At 39.1% G+C, this 25259-nt stretch overlaps 1 protein-coding gene across 2 annotated transcripts; it reads left to right on the forward strand.

The window, feature by feature from the left end:
• Nucleotides 1–52: 52 nt before the first annotated feature.
• Nucleotides 53–24308, forward strand: LOC143035809 (protein AATF-like). Of its 2 annotated transcripts, none has more exons than XM_076202790.1 (9): nucleotides 53–345; nucleotides 6403–6925; nucleotides 10978–11162; nucleotides 11602–11786; nucleotides 13093–13163; nucleotides 13642–13803; nucleotides 16223–16415; nucleotides 18955–19161; nucleotides 24111–24308. In XM_076202790.1, the coding sequence occupies exons 1-9, from the start codon at nucleotides 258–260 to the stop codon at nucleotides 24240–24242; spliced, it is 1746 nt and encodes a 581-aa protein (XP_076058905.1). In that variant the 5' UTR covers nucleotides 53–257; the 3' UTR covers nucleotides 24243–24308. The 2 variants fall into 2 exon arrangements, with proteins under 2 accessions (XP_076058905.1, XP_076058906.1); XM_076202791.1 differs by lacking the exon at nucleotides 53–345 and adding an exon at nucleotides 3959–4102.
• Nucleotides 24309–25259: the final 951 nt, after the last annotated feature.

Genomic DNA, 25259 nt, shown 5'->3' on the forward strand with positions numbered 1-25259 from the left:
ATTCTCTAAATATTTGTTTTAATTTTCTCTTGTTATCAATACGAGGCTGAGAACATGTTTTTCTCATCGATGATCACTGTTTACTTTACACTTCGCACACTTGTTCTCAAAACAGGGACGTGTGTGTGAAACATAAAGTTCTATAAGTACTAATATTGGACTAATGAAAAGAAAATCTCTGACAAGAAAACTCACTTAAGCCTAACACAAGGCTCGCTATCTATTTGATACATTGTGTGTGATAGTAACACAGGAATATGAGCAGTTCTCTGAAGTCATACGTCGAGAAATATCTTCTCAATCCAGCAGGGAGTACTAATGTAGACGACGATGATGGAAATGAAGGTCAGTATAAGTATTTGGTATTTGGTAATGTCATGAGGTCGTTCTCATAGCTAGCTGCCAGACCTGATATGTACATTAGGTCCACTTGGTCTGATAAGTAGTTGGAGGTCCGATCATCATCATATTTATGAAAATCAAAATGTTTGCCAGTCACACAACTGCAATCTTACCTGTATATAATCGACTAACTCTAATCATTCTGAGCGTTTTGAACCTTATACTGTATAAAAATACCCTAAATAGAGATTTTGGGGTGAAATTTTAGTTGTGCACACCTATCATCCTATACAATACATCAATAGAAATTTACCGGTAATCAATTTTTAAATTACTTACTTTACTTACTTAGTGAAGTTCTGAGGTCGATCCTCACAGCCGTAGTGGACTACCGCTGCTGCCAGTCCAGTTGTCCTTCCTTGCGAGGGTCAGTTGGTCTGGTAGTGAGTTTTGAGAGAACCTACTGATGGCAATGTACAATGTAGCCTGGCACTGGAGGCTCGTCTGGTACCTTCTGCGGGAACCTGTCCAATGCATGTTTGAAGCTGTCCACCGAGCATTTAGTTTTCTCTCTCACCTCTTTTGGGAGGGCGTTGAAGATTTTTGAACCCTCATGTAGCTAGGTCAACATGAAAATGGAATTCCTGATATTTGAGCTGAAGTAGTTCTCATGGGATGCAAAAAGTCGCTATGAGTATAATGCAATTTGAATTATCCATCTAGCTGTCCTTGTTCTCGAGATATTGCATTTTGAATGGAATTAAATCGGGCCTATTTTGTCCCCGGAAATCGGGCCGAAACGTGCGGTCTGACGAATCGCCGATCGAACGTAAACAATGACGGTTTTTGCTGACAGGCACAATTTTATATAAAAATTTAGCATATGGTTGCATTATTTGACATATTTTCTTTAACCCCTTCCTTAAGATGTGTGATTTCCATGTAACTTGATCATAGAATTACGTTTTTATCCTCTGCAAAATTACCCACCACAGCTACGAATACCTTCAAATTACATGAAAATCACACATTTTAAAGAAAATAGTTTGAATAATTCAACTATATGCAAGCTATTACACTAATAACACAATAGTAACAAACTTAATAGTGTAATTTGATCCATACCACCATTGATCATAGATAGCGGGGAGGACGAATCGTATCTGTGGTCCGTAATATTACGGATAAAAACGTAACTTCTCTTTGATCAAATTACATGAAAATCACACATTTTAAAGAAAATAGTTCAAATAATTCAACTATAAGTCTATTACACTAATAACATAATAGTAAGAAACTTAATAGAGTGAAGTTTGATCAATACCACCATTGATAGATAAGATGGCGGGATGGATGTTGATGTTGTTATCCGATAATCCGACCCGATAGAAAAAAACTAATTAAAACCACCATTTTCTTAGTTCTACCATAACACGCTGCCTTTATTTTGATATTAGAATAATCCGCGATACTAGTAGTTTTTCTTTATTATGGTCAGTTGCCACAACCCTAAATTTGTTAGCTCATTTTTTACGTTGAAACATATACCAATTTTTTATTTACTGCTGAATGCAGGCTGCCATGTTTATCTTATGTTTTTATTGACCGACATGTAACTGATGATGTGAATGTTTGAAATTTACTACGATCATAGTAAATACACTCACACAACATTTTTATTAATTAAATTTCCCGCAGTATGTATATTTGGCCGTTTGAATGGCGTGCACATAAAATGACGCGCTATTGTGCTCGTCATCGACGGTGGCGCCTCTGGTGGTGTTTGACCTACCTACCTCATGACCTAGGCTGGATGCCAGTAAGGTCTTAAGCCTCTCTGGGGCTCTTGGTGGGAGAGTTTGTCTCACAAATTTGCGCCCATGCCTTACACTGTGGTATGGCTTGATTGTAGAGGGCATGATGGTCCGATAGATCAACATAATATGTGATTTTCTTGGCAGAAATCAATAACAAAAAAGTTGCTAAAGCCTATTTTCTAATGAACGAAGTCAGAGCAGTTGAATGATATGCCATGTGCTGATAGGTGCTGAGGTTGAAGAAATGAAAGGATAAATTAGTCTATTCTAACCTAAACTAACCTACCTAACCTAACCTAACTTAACCTCTTCACTCCGCGGCACATCGCATGTCTGGCAGCATTAGCGGGTCTCACTAATTGCCGAACAAAACCGATAAAAGCCGAACATACCAACAAAACCCAAACAAGGACGGTTTTTGCTCAAATGCACACTTCTATATATATATGGTTGCATTATTTGACTATTTTCTTCAAAATGTGTGATTTCTATGTAATATGATCAAAGAGAAGTTACGTTTTTATCCTCTGCAAAATTATCGAACACAGCTACGATTCGACCCAGCCCACTGTCTATGATCACTGGTGGTATGGATCAAACTACACTCTTTTAAGTTTCTTACTATTGTGATATTAGTGTAATAGACTGCATATAGTTGAATTATTTCAACAATTTTCTTTAAAATGTGTTACGTCATACTGGAGAGGCTAAAACATAACTTCTCTTTGGTTAAATTACATGAAAATCACACATTTTAAAGAAAATAGTTGAAATAATTCAACTATATGCAGTCTATTACACTAATAACACAACAGTAAGAAACTTAAAAGAGTGTAGTTTGATCCATACCACCAGTGATCATAGACGGCGGGCTGGGTCGAATCGTAGCTGTGTTCGGTAATTTTGCAGAGGATAAAAACGTAACTTCTCTTTGATCATATTACATGGAAATCACACATTTTAAAGAAAATAGTTCAAATAATGCAACCATATATATATAGAAGTGTGCATTTGAGCAAAAACCATCCTTGTTTGGGTTTTGTTGGTTCGGCTTTTATCGGTTTTGTTCGGTTTGTTTGGCAATTAGTGAAACCGGCATTAGCTGCCCGACGTGCGATGTTGCATCATAATAATCGCATTATAAAAGATAAAGTCACTACTCTATCGCTCGTTCTCTTTCACCCGTGAATTTTGATAACCATAGAAAATATGATGAAGCCAGGTTAGAGAGAATGAGGGTCACGCAGGTATGACTACAATATAATCAAGACGCCGACGTCGGCATCATCGCATACCCACTTGCTCCTCATGACGCCTACATAGGCGTCACCATATGGAAGTGGTTAACCTAACATACCTATTTTAATTAACCTATGTAACCTAACCAGTGTTTAGTAATTCGGTACCTCAAAGTCTAAAGATCATCTGGGTTGTCATCGACACTGATGCTGACGGCCTGATTATTATTGTACCTCAGGCAATGAACAGACGATGCCAGAACCCCATGATTTCTCATAAAGGTATTTGTTCAGTTGTGCACAACTACGCAATATATCATTAGAAAATGAAATATTAACTTTGTAAATTATAATACATGAACATAATATGCGATTTTCTTGGCGGAAATAAGAATAAAAAATACCTTGCTACAAGCCAATATACTAATGAATGAAGTCACTAGCATAGGGTTGGGATGCCATCTTGTCATTTGTCAAGTGTTTGTTGTCTGCCCAGTCTAGTTGAGGCATGGTGCACGCCCTTGGTACTTCCGCCAGGACCTCGCAAGGTATATATTCTTGAAGAAATGCTATGGAGCTGAAATCCATGCATTCCTTCAAGCTTTGAGAAACCTATATACCCCGCAATCAGAAGGAGTGATTGAATATGCTGTCAACATCCTTGACGATGATGACGACGATGATCCGGATGACCTTAAATCACAGGTACTGATTTACTAAATACACGATAGGTTAAGTTAGGTAAGAATAAACAAATTTATCATCCTTTCATTTCTTCGGCGTCAGCATCTATCAAAACAAACATGGCATACCATTCGTCCGGCGCGACTTCATTACTCACGAAATCTGTTTTAGCAACTTTTTTGTTTTTCATTTCTGCCAAGAAAATTGCATATTACATTTATATATTATAATTTACAAAATTAATGTATAATTTTCTATTGCTATATTGTGTAGTTATGCACAACTGAACATTTACCCTCATAGTCTAAGGAAGCCCTATTGTCTTTGTAGCAGCACTTATTAACATCACCTGGAGTAGGAGAATACATGGTCCACAACGTGTAAGCTGTCATCTGATAATGACTGGACTGACATGGCGTCCGTACCATATCCTAGCGGCTTTGTTTGTTAGTAAATTTGCTTGTAGCAAGGTTTTTTGTTTTTGTTTTTATTTCCACCATGAAAATTGCATTTTACATTCATGTATTATAATTTACAAAATTAATATTTAATTTTCTAATGGTATATCATGTAGGTGTGCACAACTAAAATAATACCATAGATTTTTAGAAGTGTGCACTCATGGATTATAGCAATAGAAAATTAGATATTTTGTAAATAATATATTACACCAATATAATAGATATTTTTCTTGGCAGAAATCAATAATGAAAAGTTGCTTAAAGGGGTACACTAATGAACAGAGCCATGACAACTGCTTGAGATCCATCTTTGTTTTGATAAATGTGGAGGGCAAAGAAATTGGTAAATTTTTAGAATTGCACACTTGTGTTATATAGTAATAGAAAATTAACCACTTCCATACGGTGACGCCTACGTAGGCGTCATGAGGAGTAAGTGGGTATGCGATGATGCCGACGTCGGCGTCTTGATTATATTTATTGTAGTCGTACCTACGTAACCTCCATTCTCTCTAAACTGGCTTCATCATATTTTCTATGGTTATCAAAATTCACAGGTGAAAGAGAACGAACGATTGAGCACTGACTTTATTTTTTTATAATGCGATTATTATGACGCAACATCGCACGTCGGGCAGCTAATGCTGCCAGATGTGTGATGTGCCCCGGAGTGAAGAGGTTAAGTAATAATTTTTTAAATTATAATACATCAAAGTAATATATGTTATTCTTGGCAGGAATCAATAATAGAAACAGTTGCTAATAGGAAAAAGCTAGAAACAAACAAACATAGCTGCTTTGACTACTTGAGATGCCATCATTGTTTTGGTAGAGGTGGAGGTCAAAGAAATTAAAGTATACCCAACCTACCTACCTAACCTAACCTGCATTTATTAATGTGGTACCAATAATTCTAGAGGTCATGAGGCTGTTGTTTTCTTCTCTGACCTCCAAATCTGTCAAAAGAAAGATGGCTTCTAAAGGAGTCAACACAACTTTGTTCGTTTCTGCATATCTTTTAGCAAATTTTTTTTTATATTTCCGCCACAACACATTTTTCCTCTTCTGGCTCTGGTCCTTAAGGGTGCCACATACATATTAGCTGCATGCTACTCATTAGATTTTACCATACAATAACATACAGCCAATATCTCAGACTGGGTATTGGTATTGATCTACCTTTCTGGTATTGATGTACCTTTCAGAAAATCTTTCATTCATTCAAAGAGTGTACTTGGTAGTCCTCCACTATGCTTCAGTTTCCATTGTAGTTAGTTATGAGATACTTTGTTGAAGTTCTTCTCTAAATGTAGGTACATACAATCCACCCAGCCCTCTCTATTGCAACACATAACTACTTTCAAATAACAGCTTAAGAGGTTGAACATATGATTTTCAAGATATGAGGCTGAATTGACTATCAAATTGTTCATCTTTTCAAGTTATGTAACCAATCTTTCACAATTCTTTCAATTTTACTATACAAATTGGTACAATGTTACCTCTACTTTTAATGAACTACAATTGCTTCCTGCATTTTAAGTGTCCCGTTTAAAATACCATTGGGCCCTGAAGCTTTTCTCACATCCAGTACTACCAAAAGCTTACTTCCTTCACTATTACATTTATATTCTCTAACTCTGTATTGTTCAGTAAGAAATACAGGATGTTAGTCAACAACTAGGAAGATACAAGACTCGCACACTTCTGATATCTGATTGTACCACCAGCACACAACACAATCCTTGTGTTTCCTTTGTATTTTTCACACTGAATTCCCTGGTGCTTAATAAGATTTATAGTAAGATTTGTTGACCTTGTTATATGTTCTTGTTGTACAACTTTCATTTTATTTTTCAGAAACCAGGGCTAAAGTTGTGGACAGCATTGCAAATGATGAAGGTCTTGGTACAAGTGGGGTGACCTTTAGCAAGTTACGAGCCAGAAATGCACCTCTCTTGGTAGATATAGACCCAAGATATAAAGGAAAAAAAGTGTCAAGAAAAGACCTTAAGAATGAAACTGAGGAAAATAGAATGGACTCTGATTTGATGAAGTATTATTTAGCACCAGATGACAGTGATAATGAGGGTGATGATACTGATAATGAGGGTGATGATGATGATGATAGTGGAGAAGATAGTGATTCTGAGGGTGAAAAACAAGATGATGATGCTGAGAGTAGTAGTGAAGTGGGAAATGAAGAAGAGGAATGTAATAATGAAATGAGGGGACCTACTTCAAGTGAAGGAAGACATGGAAAGGATTATGTTAGTGAAAGTGGAGAAGACACTGATGTCTCCGATGACGAGGATGAGGATGAAGACAATGATGTAATCCAACAAATGAAGGGACAGTTGGAAGGAAGTGATAGTGATGGCAGGTGAGTTATTCTTTTGTATTGTTATTATATGCCTTTTTCATTTTGGCTACCCCCTGTGTAAGGGGGAAAAAGCCTTTGGTATATGTATGTATGTATTGGTATGAAAAGAAGTTACCATACCCATGTATAGTTTGAATTTTTTATGTTAAAATTTTTTACTCAAAAAAATAGGACGGGTTCCCAACCAGTGGGTCGCATAGCCTTAGCAAGGGGTTCACAGATGTGCTAGAAGTTGCTTAGGATAATGTTGATTTCAACTTGTCAATTATAGCTTCTATGCTTGTATGTATATATTGGTTTTGCTTCAGTGCAGAAAAAAACACACAGTGGTCTAATGTCATTTGATGATGTTGTATGCATGCCTGTTAGTACAAGTCCCTATTTACCTAGTTTTATTTTATGGGAAGAGAGCTATGCTCATAGTGACCTGTCCTTGTATCTTTCAGCATCAGGTTTATTCTTAGATTCTTGTATAGTTTTTGCGCTCACTGTTTCCTCATCCAATTTATTCCAGATATCCACCACTGTGTGTGGAAAACTATTCTTTTTCAGATCTCTTCTATAACTATCCATTTTAAGTTTCTTTTCATGTCTTTTTGTTTTTCTTTTATCCCACTTTTTTTTTTTATTGAATCATCTCTATCAAGGACTTCCATCTCTTTCATAATTCTATAGATGGTCAGTAGATCTCTTTCTCTTCTCTGTTCCAGAGTTGGTAGTTCAAGTTTGGACAATCTTTGTTCATATGTCAGTTTGGAGAGTGTTGGTGCCATCTTTGTCATTGCTCTTTGAATTCTTTCTAATTTCTTTATATTTTTTTTAGTATTGGGTGTCCATAGTGTCACAGCATACTTGACTATGGTAGGCTTTCTAGTAATGATGAAAAGGTGGGGTTGCATTATACACCAGGTATATGAAAAATCCGCTTATTTACAAAAAATTGGGGGTCGCAGTATACACAAAGTTGGCTTATACATGAGTATATATAGTATTTAAAAGGATCATGTTGGTGAAATTGAAAATAAGTTATTGTAAAATTGAAAGTTGTAGTTAATGCTGCAGTATTAACTGCATATTATCATGCAGCCAGTGCTTTAGAAACTGTTTTAGGGAGCCCATATGGATTGGAGCCATACATCATTTGTCTGTGTTAAAGTAAAATCTCTACTCATAGATGAGTGATGCTACTTTTGTACTAAAACTGACCTTCATGCAGTTCCCTTGAAACTGTCCTATACCACTTTTATGGTTCTACCCCCTCTTATCCCCTGTGGTCTTTGGGTGGGTGGGGAGATCCTACTACCATGGTTCCTGTGCAAGTTGTAAAAGATGACAAAGTTGGACAGTGATGAGACTAGGGATCCTGCTCTCTTTTAGTTCATTTTATGAGAAGTGAAGGCATAAGTGGGTGTGGGAGAATTAACCAGAACCCTAAAATTTGGGTCATTAAATGTGCATAACTGTGGTACAGATGAGAATGAAAGGGAATAGATTAATAGTGTGCTTTGCAAGAAGGAAGATGGCATTAAAGTGTAACTGCTTTGAAAATTAAATGTCTAATTTTACCAGAAAATGTTTTTAGTACTTCCCAAAGTCAGTAATACTTAAATGAATCACACAAGAACTTTTTTTTTTTCACTGCAATTTTAAATTACTTATCCTCTCTCTAAAACAGTATCTGCTTCAGCCATTTTCATAAGACCTACATATGGTGCCATCTACTCCGCAGTGATGTCATGAGTTGTGTTCATTCTTCATGCATTGCCATTGTGTTTGATGAATAATGATCATGTCTAGTGCTGCAGGCTATTTGTAATAAAATTTAGGAATTTGTAGCAGGGTCAGGAGGGATTGAGGAAGTTAGTGATAGAGTTTGGGAAGGTGTGCAAAAGAAGGAAGTTGAAGATAAATGTTGGTAAAAGAAAGGTGATGAGATGTACAAGGGGAGAAAGTGGCAGCAGACTGGAAGTGAGTATTAAGGGAGAGAGACTGGAGGAAGTGGATAGTTTTAGATACTTGGATGTGAATGTAGTGGGAAAGGGAGTGAAGGTGGAGGTAGAATGTAGATTAAGAGAAACAAGTAAATGCCTTGGTGGATTAAAAAGTGTAATGAGAAATAGACTTTTGGGAGTGGATGCTAAGAGGAGATTGTATGAAGGAGTGATTGTGCCGACAGCACTATATGGGGCAGAAACATGGAACATAAGTGAGGAGGAGTTTGAATGTGTTTGAGATGAGGCTGAGAAGTATGATAGAGGCTACTAGGCTAGATAGAGTGAGAAAAGAGGAGGTGAGAAGAACAGGGGTGGAAAGAGAATTGGGAGATAGGATTGATAAAAGTATTGGGATGGTTTTGGACATATGGAAAGAATGAGTGAAGAAAGATTAGTAAAGAGGTGTGAAAGGCAGAAGTAGAAGGAATGAACATGAGGGGGCAACCAAGGATGAAATGGATGAATGGGGTAAAAGGGGCATCTTTGCACACCTTGAGACTCCCTCCTTGAACCATCTCCATTCCTTCTCCAGTCCTAGTTCTACTCTATCTTTTATTCCCTCCCACTCCTCTCTCAGCTTCTTGTACTCCTCCTTTTCTTTCTCATTTAAGCAGTTCACTTTAAGCACCTCCCTACCTTCTGTCCTTTTCCTCTTCCTCCATCCATCCTCCACTCTCAACCCACCTTCCACCAAAAAATGATCTGGTATTCCCCCACTCTCTCCCCTTAGAACATGTACATCCTTAACTCTTCCTACTCTTCTCCTGGTTACCACTATATAGTCCATTAACTCTCTGCCACCCTTCCATCCACCACCCTCTCCCATGTGTATTTATGCTCAACTTTCTTCCTAAACACCATATTTGCTATCATCAACTCTCTTTCTAGACACATCTCCACCATTAACTCTAAACTACAATTTTTTCCTGGAACTCCACACTTTCCAACCACCCTGTCTATTGGTTCATTTCCTACCCTAGTATGATGGTCTCCCAATACCACTACATTGATGTTCCTCCCTAAACCCTCTATGCACTCATTTAAATCTATCCAAAAAGCCTCCCTTTCCTATACACTCTTCTCACTGCTAGGCCCATATGCATTTACAAAAATCCACATCTCCCTTCCCAGTTTCACCTTCATCCACATTAACATTGAAGAAACCTCCTTCCACTCCACCACAGACTTATCTATCCCTTCACTTACCATAATAATTTAGCCATCCCTTCTCTCCCTCATCCTCTCTTCACTCCTGATACCCTCCCAACTATACTACCAATAGAAGGTAAGTACAGCATATTTTGGGTAGAGGTCATCTGGCTGAATCCCAAAATGATGGTATGCTGATATTGATGACTAAACAGTGACACCAGAAACTGCTGCAATGCTCTCCTGTAGGTGAATTAAGTCAGTTTATTGCTATACAGATGCTCCTCAACTTACGTTTTAGTTACGTTCCGAACGGCCAAACGTAAGTTGAAAATGAACGTAAGTTGTTACTGTACTATACATCCGTAAATTCTATTACCGTATCTTACAAAACACCCCTAAATCATTAATTATACACATAACATTGTAAAATGATAACATTAATTTCAAATAAATTAAATTCAAGCAACATAAATTGAGATGGTGGAGGAGGAGAGGAGGAGGAGGCAAGGCACTTTCAGTCTGTCGTTTGTGCAATGTAAACAATGGACGCAGCGTCATGCGTGAGTATCATTTGAACTATGGAGAGTGCGCTAAACTAAAAAGTTCACTCAAAAATTTTTTTTTTACAATTTTTTTTTTTTAGTCAGTTCAAACGTAAAATCGAAAAAAAGTAAAACGAATGAACGTAAGTAGAGGAGCGTCTGTATAGTGTAAAAAATCATAAAGGCACCCAAAGGGTTAATCAAGATGGAATGAATTTGTTGGTTAGTGGTTTGGTTAATCCTTGTCTTGGTTGGAGCTCAAATGAACAAGTTATAAAACTCAAGAGTTACATTGGGCAACTGGGAAAACTAATTATCTTTGTTATTGTCAGTAGTGATGTGTTGGCTTTCTTGTTATTTACAGCATTGATGATGAAGATTACAGCAGATATGCAGATAAGGATTATGAGGATGATGATGATGATGAAGATGAAGAAAATGAAGAGAAAAATAGTGAGAGTGAACAAGCTTCAGGTGGTATAAAGAAATTCAGTGACCATAACACTTCGGAAGAAATATTGAAAGGTCAAGCAATTCAGTCACAGTTAGGTCAGTTTATAAAGTGTTTTAAAACCTGTGCATTATTTAAATTTACCCCATTTGTACTTTTATATATTTATACATTTATTTAGAATACTTTGTAAAGGAATTTTTTTTTATACTTAAAAGTGCATTTATTTAATATACTTTGACTAGGGAGACCAGACTAGGTTATAGATAGCTACAGGTATGTGACCATATGGGTATCAGTGGCCGTTTCAAGAACCTCTGTCAATATTGATTGGGTAGTGTACAAAAACATATTAAGAAAACTAATGTGGGCTGAATTATATAAGACTTTAAGGGAAAATGCCATGTAATTATCTCATTCTTCATTTCAGTGTTTCTTAGAAAATTCTGCAGTATAGTGTATAACATCCAATACTATATTATTTTTTGTTGACAGCTGTCATTCCTCTTAAATTCACCCATTAATACATTTGACTAGGTCTACACGATTCACTATTTGAGTGCAGGATAAGCTTGCAAAAAGTACTACAGAGTGCAAATCAACTCCCTCAGCATGATACATATAATGCGTTCCTGAAACTGAAAGATGCTGAATACACCAACAATCTTACTTCATCTAGATCAGCATGCAAGAAATTGCTCACTACTTTGCTTGATCTTCAGGTGGGTATAAGGTATGCTATTGTATGAGAGAGACATTTATTAGTGTAAAAGAGATCAATCTATTGTCCTGATTCTCCCTTAGAAGAGATCAGCAGTCTTGAAGAAACTGGATTTACGAACCCATTCAACCTGTAAGACATTCATAAAAGATTTTGTGGAAACGTTTGCAATGAGTGGAGGAGATTGTAGCATGAAATGCTCTTTTTTCTTCTGTGTTGTGGTAACATCTAGAGCATTTAGTATCTTGCAAGGTTGATTCTGTGCTGATACTATTTTACAGAAGAAACAAAGCAAATCAAGCTCTCCTTCTTACACTCATTCCAGACAGCTCTACAAAATCTCTTCACTGAATGACTTATGGACTGGTGACTGTTGAGGTCTTTGCTTGCTATGTGGTAGTCAATGAGTGGTTGGAGTTGGTATGTATGTCTATGGGTATTCATGTGGCTAATACGTAGATGTCAATCAAAGTACTATCCCAACTTATTTCTTAGAGACCTGTACCCCTAGGAAATTGGCCAGGGCCACCAGTTCACCTCACAAGTCATCCATTGACAAGATTTTGTGATGTTAGCAGAAGCAATAAAAGGAATGTATGAAGGCAGTGGTGGTGCCAATTGTGTATGGATTGAGGATTGTAAGAGAGAAAGTCAATTTGAGGCATTGGAAATGAGGTACTTCAAGCTATGTGTGGAGTAACAAAATGTAAATTAAGCAATTTAAAGAATGGTAGGATTCATGAAGGGTCCAGGGTATAGGTGGGATTAGGAGAAAGTAGAACAGGCCAACCTAAGATGGCTTGGTTGTTATAAAACTAGACAGGGAGTAAGTATCTTCAAAATATGCACAAATTCGTGATACTGGGAGTGAAGGAAAAAGGAAAAGATAGGTGGATGGAGTACATAAGAGCTCATGGTCATTATGTTGAATAAGCAAAAATTTGAGTGACAGTGTAATGGAGAATGTGCAGACTAATGGAACAACCTGTTAAGAGGGGTGCTTTGATGATCAACTGGCAGTGTTACTAGGAAAGTGATTACAAAGGATTACAAAGGCGGAGCATGCCGACAGGAGACCTTTTGATCCATATCTAGGTCGGATGCAAAAAAAAAAAAAAAAAAAAGTTGCATGATTTAGCTGGGAAGGAGTGAAAGAGATGCATTTGATAGGAGTGAAAGAAGCAAGGATGTTCCTTTCCTATATTTAGCTACCTTGTTTTGGAGGCAATAGCTGATTGAATTAAAAAATATATATATATATATATTGTTTGTGTAAGTAATGTAGATTTTTTTCTCATACTAACTAGGAAAGTTTTATGAAGAGCTTGAAAATACAACAGGCTTCAGGCAAGAAGTTAGTAAAAGGACACAACAGTAGGTATGGTATCAGATCTTTACTTTAAATCAGCATTTCTCAACCAGGGTTCCCCTGAACCCTAAGGTTCCGCAAAAGGTCCCTAAGGGTTCCGTGAAAATAAGTGAGATAGGCTAATGTGCTTTTGAGTTTTTATTTGATTTCATATACGTAATATAATTGAACACACACGACATATTCTTGGTTAATGTAATATAGACATCATCATATTTAACCTATTATTACGATGAAAAAATGAGAAAGATATGGTATATGTGTTTGTTTTTTTGTGCAGGGGTTCTTTGAGATATGCAATTTATGTTAAAGGTTACACAAGGGTAAAAAGGTTGAGAAACACTGCTTTAAACATATATACACCATTTGGGTCAGGGCTTCTTTATTTTTTCCATAATAGATATGAACTACAAGATTCATGTGTTTATATATACAATAAGATTGATGATTTTTGAGGAACTAGAGTACATAGTTTAATTTTACACAGTGATGAAGAAATAACAAGCAGTGAAGATGAAGAAGAAAAGGTCCCAAGCTCAGAAGCCCAAAGTCAGGGTCAGAAAAGAAAATTCTCTTTGGAAGATTATGAAGATGTGCTAGCTAAGAGACAGGCAACACTACTGCCTTTCCGAGATGAAACCATCACTCAGTAAGTAGAATTGACTACATATACTAATGAAATAGATTGTAAATTTACCTGTAGATACTGTAAGACACATTATGATTAGTTGGAAGAGGCTGCATGAAGTAGATGGTATTTAAGTATTTAGGGGTGCATACAGCAGGAAATTGTAATATTTCCATCACTAGCACTGATTTATTGGCAACAAAAAGAAACTCTAATAACCATCTATAAACAGTTCATAAGAACCAACATAGACTATGCCTCCACAGCATGGTTTCCAGTAATCAGCAAATTGAACACAAACAATTTACAAACACTGCAAAATGGAGCTCTGAGAACACAGTTCTATGCCAAAATCCTAAACACCATAGACCCGTGACATTACATTTCACAAACACCACCAACAAAACAACAATAAAACAGAAAATATACCAACCTACCACACAAAATCTCCACACATACACACCCAGATAAACAAGGCCTTCAAGAAAGACTGTTAAACTCAATACTCCAACAACAGTCCCCAGATATAAGCCCAACAGAGAAAACCCTCACACACCTGACAAAGACTGCACTGTCATGGCTGTACTCAGGCCACCATCCAGCATTAAGACAGTACCTGCACAGAATAGGTCTAGCCACAGATTCAAACTGACCTATTTGCAACTACCATACTAAAGACACAGAATACTATGCCCCAAACACAAAATCTCGTCTTTAAGTGACTTATGGACCTGTTTGGGGTCTGTTGCCGGGTTCCTGGAGGCAGCAGGTCTTCTGCACAGAATAGGTCTAGCCATAGATTCAAACTGACCTATTTGCAACTACCATACAAAAGACACAGAATACTATACCCCAAACACAAAATCTCGTCTTTAAGTGACTTATGGACCTGTTTGGGGTCTGTTGCCGGGTTCCTGGAGGCAGCAGGTCTTCTGCAAGAAAGACCAAGGGTAATGGATTGATTGATTGATTGCAAGGAATGGAAAAGTCAGGGTGGAGGTAAATTGTAGATGAAAGCAAGTAAATGTTTTTATGGGAATGAAAAATGGCATGAATTACAGGCATCTGGGGATGGATGCAAAGAGGAAACTATATAAGGAGATGATAGTGCCTATGACACTATACTGAGCAGAGACTTGGAATGTAAGGAAGGCAAAAAGATGAAATTTAAATGTATGTGAGATGAAGGGTTGGAGAATTATGTTTGGGGTTGTGAGGATGGATAGGGTGAGAAATGAGGGGTTGAGATAGAGAGTGGGGGGTGGAGAGGTAGCTGACAGTTAGGGCTGATGAAAGAATACTGGGATGTGTTAGACAAATGGAAAGAATGAGTGAAGAAAGGCTAGTAAAATGAGTATGAAGGGCAGAGGTGAATGAAGTGAATTGAGGGGAAGACTAAGAATTGGATGGATGGATGGGGTGATGAGTAGAGAATTGTTGTGAATGGGTGATAAGCTGACATTGGATTCCTCCTCATCCCCTCTAATTACCTTGTTGATGGGTGAAGAGAGAAGGTCGCCATGTAATTGAAACACTGGGGGGTAAACCAGTTTGGGCTGTCGGGTCCAGTTGTCAGTGTCTTGCCACATTGCCTCTGACCCAAACAATGACTAGTGGTACCACGTAACCCATTACCTGCTGCATAGTCAGATTGTTGGCAACTACGAGTAAACCAGCTTCCCCACGGTCACCCACCATTGAGGGGGAAAAAGGAAACCATTAAAATGGCGCTGTTTGAGTCTGGCTATCCAACCTTATTATGGGTCACTAACTCAGATGTTTGCGGTTTGTGGCATCCTCGTAGGGCCTGGAGATTCCAGGAGGCTGAATGATGAGTAAAAGCAGCAATGACTGCAACAGCACTATAGGAAAGAGGCCAAACGCAGAGTATGGGATCCAATATATTTGATGTTTCGCCTAGCAGGGCTTCTTTTATATATATATATATATATATATATATATATATATATATATATATACATACATATATAATTTCTTTCCTTTCTAGCTTCTTTGAAAGAATTCAGCTTATTGAATATTTCAAAAGATAAGAGGGAGGGAAGGGGGTGGATGGGAGGGAAGTATGTTGGGGATGGAGTGGATGGGAGTTGTTTTTAAAACCTCCTTTTTTTTTCTCTTCTTCTTCTTCTTCTTCTCTTGTAAGGGAGTAAAAGCCTCTGGTATATGTATATAAAATTTGTATTTGAATTGATGAACTTTGGCAGTATTTTTGTCAGTTTTTCATACATCTTTTTGTACCATCGAAGCATATGCCTTTCATATAGAGAAAATTGCCCTCACTTTTTCCTTTTTGTACCCTCTAGGCTTTGTTATGGTACAGGGGATCCCCTATATACAAATTACAAAGACAAGTGAAGATATTTTGTGATTTTCTTGTACATTTCCTTTTAACATTTTACAACTTTAATCTTTCTTAAAGGTGGTATGAGAAAACAAAGCTGCTGTCCAGTCAGAAAGGTTCCAACAAATTCAGCGGTTTTGAAATGTCAGCTCTCCAGCAATTGCAGAATATTTTATTGAATAAGGAAAAGCTTGTTCAGCGCACGCAGTTGGTCGGAACAATGCGGGGAAATACCCAAAGAGTCTTGGGCACCAAAATTGAAGACACAGAGGTAAGAGTTTGCACACATCTGCTCTTCTCTTTGCCCCCTTTATTTTATGCTTTACTTCTCTTTTCTTTGTACCTCTCATATGATTCTCTCCTGTCATCCAGGAGGAGCCAAGAAAAGGGGGAGGAAGGGGTGGTGAATGGGAATGGAGTATGTGGGGGATGAAATGGGTGGGAGTGGATTTATGTCTTTGATTTTGGCTACCTCCCTTGTAAGGAGGAAGAAGCCCTTGGGGTGTGTGTGTGTGTGTGTGTGTGTGTATATATATATATATATATATATATATATATATATATATATATATATATATATATATATATATATATATATATATATATATATATATATATCCTTTCTCCAGATATTATAATTTCTTTTGCACATTCGAGTGTCAATATTATGATTTGGCATGATTTCAACCAAGCACATAATATTTTCCTCTCTCCTCCTCTTTGAATAGTCACTTATTTTCGGTTTTGCTGATATACTATCTATATTTCTGTATGCAATATTAAGTATTGTTTCTTCTTCTTTCCCCTTTCTCATCTAGGTATTAGTTTACATACCACTTTCTGATCTACTACTCTCCAATAGAATTCTTTTATCTCCTTGTCAGTTTTTTTTTTTTTTTTTTTTTTTTTATGGAGCAGTATTCTTATTTCTCTCTTTTGTGTCTCTTTTTACCTATATTTTCTTGAATATTCCTACACTAGTTTTCATGTATTATCCATTTTTCTAGATACCATATTTTGAGATTGAATTTCATTTTCATTGAACTTGCACCGCCTTGTTCATAGCTTCACACTCAATAAACTTTTATTTCTTCACTTATGTTTTTTTCATCTCCCATTGTACAGTGTGGCACAGATAAATCTAGAATTCTTACATGGCAGTAGTTGCTTAATGTCACAGCATAGTGAGGTTTTAAGAGTACCATTAGAAAGCACTACACCACATTAGCTTTCTGGCTATTGACACACAAGGTGCATAGTAATCAAAATGTCTTCAGATTACAAGTGTCGAGCTGCTGTTATGGAGAACCTTTGTACAGGCCACAAAGCCAAGGCAATAATTGAATAGTTTAATTACCCTAAACCCATGGTGTACGACCTTGTAAAGGCATGTGGGGCCTCAGACAACAAGGGCAATTTCAGGCCAGAACTCAAGAAGGAGAACCCCAGGAAGAGCACAAGGAAAAGCACTGAGGAAATGGGCACCAGCATGTGAACAATCACATGTACTGTCAAAGAGGACTTGAATTATAAATCTAATGTGCTCAAGAGGCACCAGTGCCACTTGTGTACCGAAATGTGGAAAAAGAGGAGGAAGCTGATGGCATTGGCCTAGATTAACAACCTGAAATATATGAGGAATGGGATGCTGGAAGTTCTTTTCCGATGAGATGAGTACCCTAATAAAGTGCCTATCATCATGCACTCTAAGTATCTGGCCCATGTCATGATGCTTGGCATAGTTAGCAGCAAGGGAGATATCATGGAGCCTATCTCAGTCTCCGATGGCCTTTGCCTTGGTGTCAATAGCTACTTGAGGCTTCTGGATGAGTACATCAAGGCCTGGATGGACAGGGTGGCTAATGGGAGGTCCTACATCTTTCAACGGGACTCCACCCCCACCTGGTCAGAACTACCGAAGCCTGGCTCTTTGCCCACATGCCATAACACTGGTTGCCTGACTTATGAGCCCCCTCATGGCCCCCTCCTTCACCACCAGACTGTAATCCTTTAGACTATTTTATGTGGGGCTTTTTGAAGAGGTAGGTGAGCAGCAGGCATTTTAACACCAAGGAGGCCCTCAAGGTTGCCATTGTAGACACCATGGCCAACATGGACAGGGATGCCATTGCCACGGTCTATGCCAGATTCTGATCCCACATGGAGATAGTGGTGGCTGAAAATGGTGGCAACATTGAGTGATTTTTGTACGTGCCTAATTGTGTATATAGTTTCATTGTAATATATTTTTATATAAAAAGTGCTATTTTTATCATCCATTACTTTTTTCCGGATATATCTGCACCACACTAGTTCATATTATTTTGTTAGCTTTTAATTGTTCCTAATTGTGATCAAGATGGGGCAGCCTTAGATAAAACATTCTTTGTCCTCTACATGATAGTTGGATCAAGAGCAGTCTTTTTCTGTAGCCACAGGCATTTTGTATTGGTACTGTTTTAGTGCTGGAGGGTGATGTGAACACAATCATGCAATTGCAGTTTTTGTTTTTCCATTCATAGAAGAATACTGAGCCACTTTCGCTTTCCGTGGTTTCAGCTGCTCTTCATAAATCTTCCCTGTAGTAGTCCTAGGACACCACTTCTTTTTTGCTCCTTTGGTAGGGAATAAGACTGCTGCCACTGTGTTCCCATATATGCATTTTAGAAGGTAACTAAATGGAGTGATTGAGACTGGGGATAATCCTTTCCTAATTTTTTCTCCCATGAAGAGTCAAGGTATGCTCTGACTGGCAACCTAACAAGAGGAAAAAGCCATTGTGTACAATATTTTTCATTCTTATTTTTCAGGTTAATGCTGAAACATACGATCCTGAAATATTTGATGACACTGATTTCTACACTCGTTCTTTGGAAGAAGTTTTGAAATCTAAAGTCTCCTCTTCAGAAGATATGAATGTGGTGTCCAGGAAGTGGGTTCAGATACAGAATATGCGAAGGAAAGCAAAGAAAAGAGTGGATACAAAAGCAAGCAAAGGGAGAAAGATTCGATATGAGGTTAGTATTTATTTATTTATTATTTTTCTTATTTATATATTTTATTTATTTATTTATTTATTTATTTTTTTGTTAGTGCACTGTAATAGTATTTTGGCTCCAATTTTGGGGAAGAGGGGAATGTCTCTTGAGGAAGGACAGGAGAGGACAGAAGACAGGGATGAATGGAGAATGGTTGTATATGGATGATGATGTGATGCATGCGGTGGAATGGGTGGGGTGATGGGAGGTGGGGTAGTATGTGTGAGCAAAATTTGACGCAGCTCGAAGGGATTTCTCCCTGTCTTCTCCTTTTATGCATGGGGGGACAGAGAGGGGGTGTCACCGATTTAATGAAGCGGCCTTGCTGTGGATGTGCTGTGACTTGTGACACTGCCTCTGACCCAGGGCAGTGGACAAGGTGCAGGGATGACCCGTCATCCAGGAGGTACTAAGATAAGAGGGAGGGGAGTGGAGTGTATTTAGGTATGGAATGGGTGGGAATGATTTTATGCCTTTTTCTTTTTGGCTACATCCCTTGAAAGGGGGGGAAAAGCCTTGGTATATGTGTATGTATGTAATTTTGCTTTTCACTATATGGCTGTAGTTTGATTCCAATGCACTGGCAGTTTTTTTTTTTTTTTTTTTTTTCTCTCTCTTAACATCTTTGTTTAATTTGGAGGTTATTATTAAGAAAGACTTTATAGAGCAAAAGGCTAAATAGATAAACTGAAATGTCTTACTGTTATGACTATATGAAGTATGATCTGCATGTATACACGAGACCACTTTTCATTTAAAACCAGAATTTAACACTTTCAGCTTGTTGATATATGCAATGGATTTTATGCCATAAAAGGTGGGCAGTATTTTGGCTGAGGGGGCCAGACTCCACACAGTAGGGGCTTATAAGGGAGGTAGCAAGCCAAGGCTTACACCTATCCTGTTCTGTTCTCACCTATCACCCATTTGTTTCCGTCATAGCTCTCTTATGTTTTATATCTCTGCCCCATACAGTGCTGTCAGCACAATCATCTCTTCATGCAATCTCCTAGCATCCATTCTCAAATGTCTGTTTCTCCACTTTTTAAACCCCAAGTAGATTGCTTCTCTCAGTCTACAATCTACCTCCACCTCCACTCCTTCCTTCCCTGCTACATGCAACCCAAAGTATCTAAAGCTATCCACTTCTTCCAGTCTCTCTCCTTCAATACTCACCTCCAAATTGCTGCCATCTTCTCCCATTGTACATCTCATCACCTTACTTTTACCCACATTTACCTTCAACATTCTCCTTCCCAAACTCCTTCATTAACTTCCTTAACCTCTTCACTCTGGGGCACATCGCATGTCTGGCAGCATTAGCTGCCTGACATGCAATGTTGCGTCATAATAATCGCATTATAAAAAATAAAGTCGCGCTCAATCGTTCGTTCTCTTTCACCTGTGAATTTTGATAACCATAGAAAATATGATGAAGCCAGTTTAGAAAGAATGGAGGTTACGTAGGTACATACATACATACATATACCAAGGCTTTTTCCCCCTTTCAAGGGAGGTAGCCAAATAGGGAAAGGCATAAAATCACTCCCACCCATTCTATCCCTAAATACACTCCACACCCCTCCCACCCATTCTATCCCTAAATACACTCCACACCCCTCCCACCCTCCCTCTCATCTGAGCACCTCCTGGATGACGGGTCATCCCTGCACCTTTCCCACCGCCCTGGGTCAGAAGCAGTGTCGCAAGACACAGCACATCCACAGCAAGGCCGCTTCATTTAATCGGCGACCCCCCCTCTCCGTCCCCCCTTGCATATAAGGAGAGGACGGGGAGAAATCCCTTCGGGCTGCGTCAAAATTTGCTCACACATACCACCTCACCCCCCACCCCCCTGCCCATTCCTCCTCATGCAATCACAACATCATCCATATACAACTATTCTCCACTCACCTCTGTCTTCCGTCCTTCCTCAACAGACATTCCCCTCTTCCCCAAAGCCCCCTTCACCCCATCCATCCACCTCATCGTAGGACGTCCCCTCATGTTCACTCCCTCCACATCTGCCTTCCATACCTCTTTTACTAGTCTTTCTTCACTCATTCTTTCCATGTGTCCAAACCACCCTAATATTCTTTCATCAACCCTATCTCCCAGCTCCTCACCTCCTCATTTCTCACGCTATCTAGCCTAGTAACCCCCACCATACTTCTCAGACACCTCATCTCAAACACATTCAAACTCCTTCTCTCTTCTTCTCTTATGTTCCAAGTTTCTGCCCCATACAGTGCTGTTGGCACAATCACTCCTTCATACAGTCTCCTCTTTGCATCCATTCCTAAATGTCTATTCCTCATTACACTCTTTAATCCACCAAGGCATTTACTCGCTTCTCTCAATCTACATTCTACCTCCACCTTCACTCTACCTTTTCCTTCTACATTTGCACCCAAGTATCTAAAACTATCCACTTCCTCCAGTCGCTCTCCTTTAATGTTCACTTCCAGTCTACTGCCACTTTCACCCCTTGTACATCTCATCACCTTACTTTTACCCACATTTATCTTTAGCTTTCTTCTATCACATACTCTCCCAAACTCTGCCACCAACTTCCTCAATCCCTCCTCTGATCCTGCCACAAGCGCAGTGTCGTCCGCAAACAACAGCTGGCTCACCTCCCACTTTTCTCCATTTTCTTTAACCATCTCCAATCCCTGACCCACTACCCTTGCATTCACCTCTCACACCACCCCATCCATGTATAAGTTGAACAGCCAGGGTGACATAACGCATCCTTGACGAAGTCCCACCTTTACCTCAAACCACTCACTCTCTCCATTTCCAATCCTTACACAAGCTCTACAACTCTCATAAAAACTCTTGACAGCTCCCAAAAGCTTTCCTCCTATCCCATAAATCTGCATAACCTCCCACAGTGCCTTTCTGTCTACCCTATCATAAGCCTTTTCCAGATCCATAAAAGCCCAAAAAACATCCTTCCCCTTTCCTATAGCTTTCTCACATATCTGTCTTACCACAAAGATCTGATCTACACAACCTCTACCTGTCCTAAATCCACACTGTTCCTCACCAATTACTCCTTCTGTTCCTCTCCTAATCCTCTCAATCAAGATCCTCCCATAAGCCTTCCCAACTACACTTAACAAGCTAATTCCTCTGAAACTACTACATTCACACTTGTCCCCTTTTCCCTTGTAAAGAGGAACTATACAGGCACTCCTCCAGTCCTCCGGTACTCTACCCTCTCTCCAGCAAACATTAAATAACCTCACCAACCAGTCCACCATCACTTGACCTCCCTTTTTCAGACATTCTGCATGGCGTCCATCCAGACCAGGTGCCTTACCTGCTTTCATCATCTTAACAACTGCATTCACCTCATCCTTCCTTATTTCTCCTCCATTCTCCTCACTCATCACTCTCATTTTCTTCGCATTTCCCACTGCAGCTATCTTTCCTTCCCTATCCTATCCTCCTTCACATTTAGCAACTCCCTAAAATATTCTGCCCATCTTCCCCTTACTGCCTTCTCTTCCATTATCATCTCTCCATCTGCACCTTTTACCTTTTCTTCCCTACTTGATTTGCCTCCTCTTCTTCTCTTAATATCTTTCCAAAACATCTTTTTATTACAGTCGTACCTCGGTACTTGACCATAATCCGTTCCGAGGTGGTGGTCGAGCACCGATTTGTTCGAACACCGAAACCAATTTTCCCCTTATCACTGTCTTTCTTTGGACCCATTATTAAGGGCTAGAGCAACACGAAAAAGTTTAAATCTGGGAAGAAATACTCGAACAAACTGCGTACGTCTTACTCCGCTGGCGGTCTGAGTCGAACTGACGCTTACCCGCTGTTCGAGCTAGTCGAGTACCGAAAATCTGTTCGAGGTCCGATGCATTTTCTACTCGAATTTTTTGGTCGAGCACCGATTTGGTCGAGTATAGAGGCGGTCGAGTACCGAGGTACGACTGTACTTTCAAAATTTTCTGTCATACTCTTACCCCATTTCACATCTGCTCTCCTCTTTGCAACCTTTACCTTTTGCTTTACTTCTCTTTTCTTTTCTTTGTACCTCTCATATGACTCCCCCGTCCTCTTTTGTAACCAAACTGTGAATGCTCGCTTCTTCTCTTCTACAACCTCTTTGCTTCCTCATCCCACCATTCACTACCCCTTCTTCTATACGTAGGTACAACTACAATAAATATAATCAAGACGCCGACGTTGGCATCATCGCGTACCCACTTGCTCCTCATGACGCCTACGTAGGCGTCACCGTATAGAAGTGGTTAATCCCCCTGATACTGCCACAAGCACAGTATTGTCAACAAACAACTGGCTTACCTCCCATTTTTCTCCATTTTCTTTAACCATCTCCAATCCCCTCCCCATTTCCCTTGCATTTACCTCCTACACCACCCCATCCATTTACATATTGAACAATCATGGAGACATTACACATCCCTGGCGAAGTCCTACCTTTACTTCAAACCACTTGCTCTTTCCACATGTTATTGTAACACAGACTCTACTACTCTCATAGAAACTCTTGACTGCCTTTAACTCTCCTCCAGTCTGCAAAACCTCCCAGAGTGCCTTCCCATCCTGATTACATACATACAACCAATGGCTTTTTCCCCCTTACAAGGGAGGTAGCTAAAGTCAAAGGCATAAATCTATTCCCGCCCATTTCATCCCCACACTCCACTCCCATTCACCACCCCTCCCTCCCTCTTTTCATGGCTCCTACTGGATGACGGGTCATTCCTGCATCTTGCCCATTGCCCTGGGTCAGAAGCAGTGTAGCAAGACACAGCACATCCATAGCAAGGCCACTTCATTTAATTGGCAACCCCTCCTCTCCATCCCCTCATGCATAAAAAGAGAAGATGGGGAGAAATCCCTTTGGACTGTGTCAAAATAAATTCCCTTTCTTCTTATAGGTCTTCAGCAAGCTCCAGCAGTACCTTGCGTCCAGTCATCAACCGGTCATGGAAGATGGAGCAATCAGTCTGTTATTTGGTTCTCTCTTTGGCAAATCTTTAGAGAAAGTTAAGAGTGGGACCATATCATGAAGATGTTTTCCAATACAAGACTGTTTAGACTGAAGTTTTCCAATACAAAATTGTTTATGCTAAAAAGTGTTTATTTTTTCCCATGATGATACATTCATGACATGATTGACTTAGGTAAAGATGTTGCTACCTAGAGTGTATGTGTATATTGCTCACCCCTAGTTATGATATCCCATGGTCAAATCCAGCCAAATATGTAAACTGCAGCCAAGATTACCCTGCATCATCTAGAAATTGCATTGTATGCCATTTGAAAAGGAAACCTAAAGACATGATCCAGGATGATCAGACCAAGAGTTGCCATATGTGGAAGGACTACAGTCGGTGGGATCAATGGCAAGTACCTACATTTGGTGGTCCTGCAAGATGGACAGTGCAGCTGCCTATTTTCAAAACCCATCAACCCCCTCACTTCCATCAGGAGGTGCAGCCCTGAAGGTCACTCAGTTTCCAGAATGGGGTCAAAGTCTTCATATCAATTTCAGCTGCATTTCTTACATTTCACATGTGGAGAGCTGACAACCAGCAACTGTTCTCTCCCAACAACTTTCAGCCAGTCTCACACTGATACAACACTTAGAACAGTCCAAAGTTTCTTCCCAATGAGATCCAGGGGAGGTTCTGTGGGATTTCAGGTTTTCCACTTAGTGAAATGTGAAGCAGCAGTTGATTTTGATTAACAAACAACATGATGGATCCTACTTAAGCTTTCCCTTTTAGGATTTTAAGGAGTTATGCCTACCTTCATCAACTAGAAGCAAGGTGATAAGATGTACAAGGGTAGAGGATGGCAGTGAGTTGGAAGAAAGTCTGAAAGGAGACAGGCAGGAGGAAGTGGGTAGCTTTAGGTATTTGGGGTCACGTGGCAGGAAAGGGAGGAATGGAAGTGGAGGTAAGTTGTAGATTGAGAGAAGCAAGTAAATGCTTTGGGGGATTAAAAAGTGTTATGAGAAATAGGCAACTGGGAATAGATTCAAAAAGGAGATTGTATTTACCTAGTTGTATTTTACAGGAAGA

This window comes from Oratosquilla oratoria, chromosome 19, assembly GCF_046742065.1.
Source record: "Oratosquilla oratoria isolate Oo_2021 chromosome 19, ASM4674206v1, whole genome shotgun sequence".
NCBI lineage: Eukaryota > Metazoa > Arthropoda > Malacostraca > Stomatopoda > Squillidae > Oratosquilla > Oratosquilla oratoria.

Coding starts and splice junctions, on each gene's coding strand:
- LOC143035809 (XM_076202790.1), top strand. CDS start 258: ATGAGCAGTTCTCTGAAGTCATACGTCGAGAAATATCTTCTCAATCCA. Junction 346..6,402: donor CGACGATGATGGAAATGAAG/GTCAGTATAAGT, acceptor TTTATTTTTCAG/AAACCAGGGCTAAAGTTGTG. Junction 11,163..11,601: donor AGCAATTCAGTCACAGTTAG/GTCAGTTTATAA, acceptor ACATTTGACTAG/GTCTACACGATTCACTATTT.